This window comes from Arachis hypogaea, chromosome 4, assembly GCF_003086295.3.
Source record: "Arachis hypogaea cultivar Tifrunner chromosome 4, arahy.Tifrunner.gnm2.J5K5, whole genome shotgun sequence".
Taxonomy (NCBI): domain Eukaryota; kingdom Viridiplantae; phylum Streptophyta; class Magnoliopsida; order Fabales; family Fabaceae; genus Arachis; species Arachis hypogaea.
The window spans coordinates 16,518,426-16,529,837 of record NC_092039.1 but is presented as its reverse complement, the minus strand read 5'-3'; the positions used below and the strand labels follow the sequence as shown (position 1 = coordinate 16,529,837).

The window sequence follows — 11,412 nt, the reverse complement described above, 5'->3', positions numbered from 1 at the left end:
CTATCCGCTCGAGACGGGTAATTACCCGCCCCACACCGGGGCGAGTTTTTTGGAGAGACAGGGCGGGATCGGATTTAGGTAATACCCGTTCCTATCTACCCCGCCATATATATAATATATATAATTTTAATATATAATATGTATAATATATATAAAATAATTAGTATATGATTAATAATATTGTATCATATTTAAAATTTTACTTTAATTTATGTTATGTATGTGATGATGGTTATATAAATTTTGAAATTTAATTTAATTTATTGAATTTTAATAATTATAGAGGGCGGGTAGGGGCGGGACGGGTACCGCAGGAGCGGGTTAAGGTTCAACGTTTTACTACTCGCGGTAGAAGCGAGGCGAATTCTGTGCGAGTTGTTATACGGCAGGGCGGGGTTGGATAGAGCAAAAACCCGTCCCTACTCGCTCCGTTGCCACCCCTAAATTAAACATTAATTTTTATATTATTATTATTTTTTAATTTTCTTTCTTCTTCTTTTACAATTAAATTACTATACCTACTATTATAACCATTATAATTACAATTATAGTTTCTATCTAGAAAAAGATATAACAACGGAATAGATTGGTATTTTTAAAAGAATAAAATTTAAATTTTGATTAAATAACTAAAATAAAATAAGATTTGTAATAAAAATATAACATTTCAATTACTATAAATGAAATTAAGATGTAATTCAAATATTAAGAACTAGAATAATAGTTTACACTGGATAGGTAAAAATATTATTACTCTTTTTTTTTTGTCAGTTTTTATTATTAAGTTACAATGCGAAGTATTCTCAGAAGTTAACGATGGGCTATGCGCAATTTTCTTTAATTTAGTGTTTAGTCCAACTTTAATTGGGCCTAAGTCTAGTGGAATAGATTCACTGGACCGAGAAGAAAAATACTGAGTCCTTTCCCTGCAATACCACATACAATGACCATGTTGAGTACTAAGGCCAACAAACTCTCCAATCTAGAGGGTTTAGTCTCAAAAATAAATCTTAGTAACCAATCATATCATGTATGGCTTCATGACCTCATTAATGTTTGGTCAATTTGTACAAGAATAATACTAGCTAATCTGTTCACCTGAAAAAAAAAAAAAAAACACGGTAATCAACTTTTTCAATTAATATTAGTTAATTTGTTTTAAAATTATTTTGTTTATCTTAAATTTTAGTCTTTAAGTCATAAATGATTAATTTTAAATTTTAAATTATAAATTTAAACCTTAAATTTGGTTAACATTGAGTATTGACTAACTAAAATTTAGTTTTTTATAATTTTTTTTAATAACTGTGTAGTGCATTTATGTGATGATAAATTGATAATTGATGAATGTATAAATGTATTTGTCCAACACTAGTTTCCTTCAACAAAATAGTATGATGTGGAAAGCCCTTTTGGGCAAACTTACCATTTTGGATAGTGAATGGAGCTATTTGAGAATTCAGCGCCAAAATCATTGTTGAACCATCACAAATTAAACTTCCTTCTAAAGCCATTATGCAATGCAAGTTATTACATTTCACCTAAGATCCAACAACTAACACAATAACACATTGGAATAAATTCAAAGGAGAATTTAGAAAGAAAAAAAAAATAAAAAAATGCAAGGTAAGGATCTATTAGAAAATTTATTATTATTATTTTCACCTACTTAACTTAGGGTACCTTTCGATGCCTAAGATTCAACCAAGAATCATATAGTGTGGCTAATCATACCAGAACGCTCTCCATATTCAAGGTTGTTAATTGACACCTACCTACCACATTCACAAAATTTCTCCATAACCGTCACTAAGAGTCATGACCCTTCATCTAAGCTATCATTTCTCCACCTGCAAATAACATCTTTCATCTGTATTACTCTCTGTTATAGGTTCTAGGGGCTAATTTACCTGCACCTCAAAATGGAAGGAGTTCCCTTTTTCATCAATGTTATGTAATATACTAAGTCGTCCTTTAAAACAAATATGCACATCAAAACTCAGCTACAGAATTAGTTATCATATATTTATGTATAAATATATATAATTTAATTTATTTTTGATATGTATTTTATATTTATAATTAATTTTAGTATATATATCTAATATCATTAATTTTCATAATATATAACCTTATACTATAAACAATAAAATTTAAATGATATCAGAGCTCATAGATATATCACTTTGGACAAATTCGTATACCATGGAATTATGCATTAGAAACAAATAACTTTATTTTAAAACAATACAGATTAGTCACAAAAAAAAAGATTATAACTAAATATATTACTTTTTTATGTAACTTACTTAAAACGATATTTAATTTGAACTGAAATGAATAATATTACCATGCATGCGTTATATTATTGTTATCCTACATATACACTAAAAATTAATTATAAATTAAGTATTATATCATATTATAAATTTCTTCTGAAAAACAAAATTCATGAAATTAAATTATATAGTCTCCTAGGCCATACAAATACTTGGATAATGATTTTAGTTTCACTTTATAATGTTCTAAATTCAATCTAACGCTACTAACATGTAATTAAATCGGTTGAAATACTATAAAAATGCTTGAACTTTTATATATCAGTTGCTCACTTGCTTGCAATCTTTTAGGCTTTTAGCTGCAGGGCTTTCTTTATTAGTTGCAACTTGCAACCAAAACAAACTTAATTTCAATTTAAAATTTCAAAATTCAAAACTCAACAGATTAAATAAAGTAAAAATAAAAGAAGAAAACCACTCCGCAATGCTTGCTTATTATTCTAAACCGCTCCACTTCTATTATAGTATTACTAATGCTATTTACCCTCTGCATTCAAAAACTAATTAAAATTACAAAACACCATGTTCACTAATCACTACCACTTGTGAAGGAACTTTCACCCCCTTTCCTCACTAATCACTACTCTCAATTATTATTATTCTCAAATGGGACAAGAATCAGATTACAAAAGCCAACTGGTATTGGAGATTTGCTCAATTTCCACACGTTCTGTTGTATGTGTTCATAGACTTGTCCCTAACAAAACTAATAATCCACCTTTCATTGATTGGTACTGCATTCTTGGAGTAAGTATTAACATTTCTAATGATGACCCTTTTCCTTTTTGGTGCTAAAGTTTGTAGCTTTTATCTTGGTTCTTTATATGATGAAAAATAATAGGTGGCAGGAAATGCAGATGTAAATACAATCCGAAAGCAGTACCATAAACTTGGTAGGTTTTATTAAGGTTAACTCTATATTATGATGTAATGAGTAATAAGCCTTGCAACTTTTTCTTGGGTCAGCCTTGCAACTTCATCCTGATAAGAATAAGCATCCCAAGGCTGAAATTGCATTCAAGCTTCTATCTGAGGTTAGTTTTATGATATTCTTTTTCTTCCTTTTCCTTATTTTTGTTTTTCTAAATTATTATAAACCTAGGGATGATCAATAAATGATGAGCAAATGGTTTTAAAGTATAGCTGGATAAAATATATATTTTGTCTCTAAGGTTTAAAATATTTCTATTCAATATCTTTAACATTTTCGTTTTATTTAATTTTATCTCTAATATTTTAGATAAAATTAATGTTCGGGAGTAATTTCAATTTAAATAAAAAATATTAAAAAAAATCACAAAAATTAAGAATAAAAAGCATAATTTCTCCTTGTGATATTGCAGTTGCATTGTAGAGCCCAAATTGCAATGTAAAATCAAGTTCTTAGTTAAAAGAAATAAAATCGGCACTCAGTTATTTTGATTTTTATGTAGGCATATGCATGTTTATCTGATGCAGCAAAAAGAAAAGCTTTTAACTTGGAGCGAAGCAAGAGTTTATGCATTGAGTGCAACAGAATCCCTAGCAATTCAAACAATAATAATGGATCTTCTTCAAGTTTCAAATCATCAAGGAGTAGTAGCATCAGCAGTAGTTCAAGATCATGTAAGCTTTGGCGAAACATCAATGACATAAGAGAAAGATTAAGGGAAGAAGCTAAGGTGATAGAGAAATGTTTGAGGGTAAATAATTCAGTGCCAACAAAGAATTATGATGATGATTATATGCATAGAAGTAGAGGGCCTAATAACAATAATAATAAGCATAGAGTTGAGAAAGAAACACCAGTTTTCAATCCATCAAATTACTTGTACCAAGGGTACCCTCATAGGAGAAATCATGTTAACAAGGATTATTCTGAGAAATTTTGGTACTTGCAGCAAGAAACTAATGCAGTGCATAGTAATAACTATTCCAAGGGAGGATCAGATAAGCTTTCTTCACCAGTTTTTGAGGTTGAAACACAGAGGAGCATGTTCAGTAGAAAATTTGGTCCTATCCCCTCACAATGTTAGATTTTTTTTTTCTTTTATTTATTTAGTTATATAAAGTAATGTGATTTGACAAGTTCTATGGATTTTTTTTAAAGGACTAATTGAACATCATTATTTTATCTCGTGAAGTTTAGTCTACTCATTTTATTTTGGATACTATGCTGGTTCGTTTATGATTTGTTATCAGATGGAATTTCAATAAAGGTACATATTTTATCTTGTCTATTTTGGTTTTCCACCGATATATGCATACTCTATTCCTTACTACAGAACTATGCCTTTTAATACTAGTCTTTTGTTATCCTTTTTAGACTTCGAACTGGATCTAACTTGGCAAAGTATTTGATGGAACTCATGTAAAGAACTCTATTCAATGGAACTGTCAAAAATATTTATAAATTTATCCTAATTTATTAATTTATATATACATATTTTTAACAAAATCTTTTATATTTTTAAAACAAGCACAAATCTCAAAATACTCCATAGATATGAGAAGCCATCAGCCCATAAAATAATAAATTGATCTAAGCAGTGTTAGAATCACTAAAACCTGCTTCCAATGCAAGTTGTAAGTTTCAAGTGTAAAATGTATATATGTCATCTTAATTGACCCTCCCTATGTAGATCTCAGCTTCGCCAAGCCTTGTTGTCACGTTCCAACTTCCAAGTCGCAAACACGTAAAGCAACGACAACGAAGAAGAACGAGGAAGAAAGGAAGAGGCCACAATGAAGAGTGAATTGGAATTACTACTTGGTTTCAGGTTCCACCATACTGATGACAAGAAATGTGCTTCACAGTCTATTGTTGTTCCTATCGATCAAGGAGATCGATTTATATAAATTTGATCCATGGCACCTTCCAGACTTTTAGTTATACACTACTTAATTTCTCAAATAAAAAAAAAAAAAAGAAAACGAAACAAGGGCTTATTATTCCTTTTTGGTATATATATAGAAATGGCTCTATACGGTGAGAAAGAGTGATATTTCTTCTATCATAGGGACCGCAAATATCCCAACGGTTCGCACCCAAACCGAACCGCAGATTATCTTGCCGAGTTGCCGAGTTATCTTTGCCGATGTAATCTTGCCACCGACCGCCGTTGTATAGAGTGGAAGCCGTTACGCTGGAGATTGGGGTAGTGATGGTTGGTACTGGGTGAGGATTTTGAGGTTTGGGCTTGCTTTTTTTAGTTGAAAATGAGTAAATATAAAAGCAAAATTGTTCTAAAATTCTCAGCTCGCTTTAGATTAGTCTTCTACTTTTTAAAATGACTAAATAAGTCTTTTACTTTCAGAATCGTGAATTTCCGTTAGTCCAAAAGTTACCAGACGTTTTAACCACGCTGAGGTGTAGTTGGCACTTAACTGCACCCTGATGTGGACACACAATGAGTTTAACTCAAATTGGTATCTCAAATTTAATTAAAGCACCCAAATTGATCCAATTCTTACTTATAAAACTCTAACCCCAAATGTTCATCTTTATTCTTTGTCTCCACTTCTCTCCTCTTCGTTGATGTTGTTCATCTTGGCATTAATCTAAAGGATATTCTAATTTCCGGTAACCCTTCATTTTCTTGTTGTTGTTATTTTATGATCCAACCAAACAACACCTCTAGTTTCTTTTGGTCTTTACTATATCTTGATGTATTCTTTTTTTTGTTCCCACAAGTTTGATGATGCAGCAATTCCGAAAATAATGTGCTTCAATTCTGTTTTGGTTGTTTATGCCGTTTGTTTCGGAGTTAACCGAACCACCACGGGGCAATTATTTTTCACTTATTCTTCTGACGACGTAATCACTTCTTTTCTTCATCTTCATTTTTTTGTCATTGAAAGCTTTTTGTTGTTATTTTTTTATTCTCATTGGAAGCTCCTTCTTCTTCGGTTGATGTGGTTATGGATGTGTTGTTGTCAGTACTAATTTAGAGGATTTGTTGTGTTGTGGTGTCGTCGAGTTTGGTGGTGATGGCGGTGGTGGTGGTGGTAATAAAAGGGGGCAATCTTATTGGTCATTGTTGTTGAAGAGGAGAATGTTGGAAAAATATGGAATGTAGAGTAAGATGGTGGTTAGAATCAACTAAAGGGTGATGCTGCTTTTGAATCCATTATTGTATTGATTGGAATAAAGGTGTATTTGATTTTCTTTTATTAATTATTAGTTTATTTTCAAGGTTCGATTTTCCTTTCCTTTCCTTGAGGTTGTTTCTTGCTTACAAAGGTGGTCAGTGACGGACCCAGAAAATTTTAGTGTTGGGGACAATAATAATAATAATAATAATAATAATAATAATAATAATAATAATAATAATAATAATAATAGTGTTAATTTTAATATATCAAAATATATATTAATTTAAATTATTACAATTTATATTTATTATTAATATCAATATTTTGCATTATTGTCAAATATTTTGTGCCTATTAAATCATATGTTTATAAATTATTTTTTATATAATATATAAAATAATTATAGTTCAATAGTTAAAAAATCTAAATAAAATTCTATTATAATTGTGTAAGATACAAAATAAATAAAATAAAACAAAATTGTGATGTTAGACCAAAATTAATTTTTACAATATTTATGATGAAATTTTTTTTAATGAAAACAATGATGAGCAATGTCACATGACGAACAAATATTATCATTTTTTGTCAGTAATAATTTATATCCATATTTATAAATATTTTGCACATAATAAATATATAATTTGTACTTATATTTATCAGAATTTTACACACATGAATCAATATAGTTTGTATTTAAATTTTTTAGAGTTTGCACACATGAATTAAAAAATTTATTTATAAAAGACAATTTAATATTTATGTTAATCAAATAATAACAAAAAATATTAAAAATTACTAACTTTTAAAATTCCTCAACAATTATTATATGTAAGACCAAACTTATAAAACAATAAAATTATATAAATGATGTAAAGATATATACAATAAATAAATGATATATATACATCAATCAAATTTTAAGAAAAACTACTAAATGAGTATATATGATTTCTTTTATCTCAGTAAATTAAATTTATATAATACATAACTTTTTATTATTATTTTCATATTAACAATATAATTTTGTTTCAAATATAATATTTTTTTTAAATATGAGGACTAACACATTACTCAATAGAGAATAGAGATAATATATATATACATACTTATATATTTAATATTATTTTTTATAAGATTTTTATATGCTTCATTTTTTTTTTCCAAAGACTTCACGGGGGCAAATGCCCCACATATTTATGAGTGGGTCCGTGCCTGAAGGTGGTGTATGGATAGGAAGAAATTTAGAAGTTTAGAATAATTTGATTCACACAAAACAGAAATTAAGAAATTATTTTAATATTTTTATTTTTGTTTATTTGCTTTCTTGTTTCTTTTTGTGTTTTGTTGCTTATGATTCTGATGTGTGAAGTTTGTTATGGCTAGAACAACAACAACGAGGAGAGGAGTGGAGACAAAGAACAAAGATGAATACAAAGAACAAAGATGAACATTTAGGGGTTAGAATTTTATAAGTGAGAATTGGATCAATTTGGGTGTTTTAATTAAATTTGGGATACCAATTTGAGTTGAACTCATTGTGTGTCCACATCAGCGTGTACTTGGTACTTAACTGCACACTTCAGCATCGTTAAAATGTCTGGTAACTTTTGGACTAACGGAGATTCATGATTCTGAGAGTTAAGGACTTATTTGGTCATTTTAAAAAGTGAGGAACTAATTTGAAGCGAGTTGAGAATTTTACGAACCATTTTGGGCATTACCTCAAATATAAAAATAATAGATTGAGGTGAATGTATAATTTTTTTTTTTTGCAATTTCATTAAATGGAGCTTTATGTGACAGTTCCATAGAATACTTTGCCGAGTTAAACGCCAAAATAGTCCTTGAGTTTGGCGTCGTGCACTAAAATTGTACTTGAAATTCTAATTGCACAAATTACATCCTTGAGATTAAAAAAAGTGAACCACGTTAGTCCCTGACCTATTTTTCATTAACGATGTGATAACATGGCTTGATGATGTGGACTGTTAGTGATACGTGTCACTCCATGGTTTAGCCACGTGTAATGGTATGATGATGTGTTGACCGATGACACGTGGCATGCTGATATGGATGATTGTGCCACATGTCACAATGCTATTTGGCCACGTGTCCCAATAGTATTCATCCACGTGTCATCCGCTATGTCATCATTGTAGATGTGAAGAACTGAAGATTGATGGTTTAGAAGTTATAGTAAACTCTCGTTGTAAGTATAGTTACTAAACCAAGCAATCAACCTTTCTTACAAACATTTTGGTTGTCACAAGTAACAAACCCTTTTGAAATTGATAACCGAGTATTCAAACCTCGAGTCGTCTTCTCAAGGAATTGCAGGGAGGTATGTTCTTATTATTGGCTATGAAAAAGGTAAAATTTGGGGTTTTGGAAATAAAGAAGTATGACAAGTAATTCAAATGACAATTAAAATAAATAAATAACTATAAAATAAACTCTTGGCAAGATATGAAATTTCGGAAGTCCTATCCTAGTTACTCCTATAAGAATGGAAGTTAATCCCACTTAGTTAACCTTTACGTAAGCAAGGGAAAGTCCAGTGAACCAATTGGTTAGATTTCCCAAGTCCTAGCCAAATCCTAAGGAAAGACTAGAGTTAGTAGAATTCTGGTTAATTAGCCGACATAACAATCAATCAGGAATAGTTGATAACTCAAGGGCTTCCAGTTAATCAATTAAAGCCAATAATATAAAAAGCTAAATAAGAATCATAAATATCTGGAATACCTCAAATAACATTCATTCAAAGCAGTCAAATCTAACATGGAATTCATAAGTCAATTGGGCAATATAAATCAAATACAAATAAAAGCATTAAAGTATCTCAAAGTAGAAGAGAAGTCAAAATAAAGGAATATTGAACCTGATGTGAAGGTGAGATAAATCCCTAATTTCTAAAAATCCTAATCCTAAATCCTAAGAGAGAGGAGAGAGCCTCTCTCTCTAAAAACTACATCTAAAACTAAAAATTATGAATTATGAAAGCCTAATTATGAATGGATGCATTCCTCCACTTTATAGCCTCTAATCTGTGTTTTCCGGGTCGAAAACTGGATCAGAAACAGTTCAGAAGTCGCTGATTGTGAAATCTGGTCCGTACAGGTCGCGGCAAAGTGACACGGAGGCGTCATCCACACGTCCGCGCGGATTGAAGTTTGCAGATGCAACGCATCCGCGTGAAGTGCGCGTTCGCGTCGCCTATCTGTATGGCCACTATGGCAAATTATATATCAAATCGAAGCCCCAGACGTTAGCTTTCCAACGCAAGTAGAACCGCATCTTTTGGACCTTTTTAGCTCAAGTTATGATCGTTTTAGTGCGAGAGGGTCAGGCTGACAGCTTTTCAGTTCCTTCAACTTCTTGTATTCCTTCCACTTTTTGCATGCTTCATTTCCATCCTCTAAGCCATTCCTACCCTGTAATTCCTGAAATCACTTAACACACATATTAAGGCATGTAATGGTAATAAGAGAGGATTAAATAAAAGGAAATAAAAGCCAAAGAAGCATGTTTTCAATCATAGCACAGAATCAGGAAGGAAAATATAAAACATGCAAATCATATGAATAAATGGGTAAAGAGTTGATAAAATCCACTCAATTAAGCACAAGATAAACCATAAAATAGTGGTTTATCAAGATGCACCAAATTAGTCCCTCACTTTGCATTAAGTGACTCATTTTAATCCCTGAAATTGAATATCATGCACCAAACTAGTCTCTTTACTTGTTTTTTCTCATTTTTTCTTTAAATTCAAAATTCTCAATATCTTTGAACGCATTAATTTTAATTCTAGTTTTTCACATGTTATTTAAATACAATTGCTTTTATAAAATATTTTTTCTCTTGCGGATACACCTAATCGCCGTCTTAAAGTTGATGTGAAGACATTTCAAGAATTTTTACTTCTATGTCCAACCTCATTCGTCTAGACTGAAGAGGTCAGAGATGGTAGTGAGGGTGTGATGAGCGGATAATTTATATGCTTTTTGGCATTGTTTTTAGATAGTTTTTAGTATAATCTAGCTACTTTTAGGGATGTTTTCATTAGTTTTTATGCTAAATTCATATTTCTGGACTTTACTACGGGTTTGTGTGTTTTTCTGTGATTTCAGATAATTTCTGGCTGAAATTGAGGGATCTGAACAAAACTCTGATAAGGAGGCTGACAAAGGACTGCTGATGCTGTTGGAATCTGACCTCTCTGCACTTAAAATGGATTTTTTGGAGCTACAGAACTCCAAATAGCGCGCTCTCAACGGCGTTGGAAAGTAGACATCCAGATACTTTATTCGTGATTAGATGATGTAAACTGGCGCTCAACGCCAGTTCCATGCTGCATTTTGGAGTCAAACGCCAAAAACACGTCACGAACCAGAGTTGAACGCCAAAAACATGTTACAACTTGGTGTTCAACTCAAAAAGAAGCCTCAGCTCGTGTAAAGTTCAAGCTCAGCCCAAGCACACACCAAGTGGGCCCCAAAAGTGGATTTCTGCATCAATTACTTACTTCTATAAACCCTAGTAGCTAGTCTAGTATAATGAGGACATTTTACTATTGTATTAGACATTTTGGATTATTTTTGGATTACCTTATGATCCTTTGATCACGTTCATGGGGGCTGGCCATTCGGCCATGCCTGAACCTTCATCACTTATGTATTTTCAACGGTGGAGTTTCTACACACCATAGATTAAGGATGTGGAGCTCTGCTGTACCTCAAGTTTTAATGCAATTACTACTATTTTCTATTCAATTCAGCTATTCCTGTTCTAAGATATTCGTTGCACTTCAACATGATGAATGTGATGATCCGTGACACTCATCATCATTCTCACCTATGAACGTGTGACTGACAACCACTTCCGTTCTACTTTAGACCGGGCGCATATCTCTTGGATTCCTTAATCAGAATCTTCGTGGTATAAGCTAGATTGATGGCGGCATTCATGAGAATCTGGAAAGTCTAAACCTTGT

At 31.3% G+C, this 11,412-nt stretch overlaps 1 protein-coding gene across 1 annotated transcript; it reads left to right on the top strand.

Moving 5' to 3' along the window:
* The first annotated feature begins 2,631 nt into the window (after positions 1-2,631).
* LOC112794229 (uncharacterized) lies at positions 2,632-4,585 on the top strand. Its single transcript, XM_025836334.3, has 4 exons — positions 2,632-3,086; positions 3,181-3,232; positions 3,306-3,373; positions 3,773-4,585. The coding sequence occupies exons 1-4, from the start codon at positions 2,946-2,948 to the stop codon at positions 4,352-4,354; spliced, it is 843 nt and encodes a 280-aa protein (XP_025692119.1). The 5' UTR covers positions 2,632-2,945; the 3' UTR covers positions 4,355-4,585.
* The last annotated feature ends 6,827 nt before the right edge of the window (positions 4,586-11,412 follow it).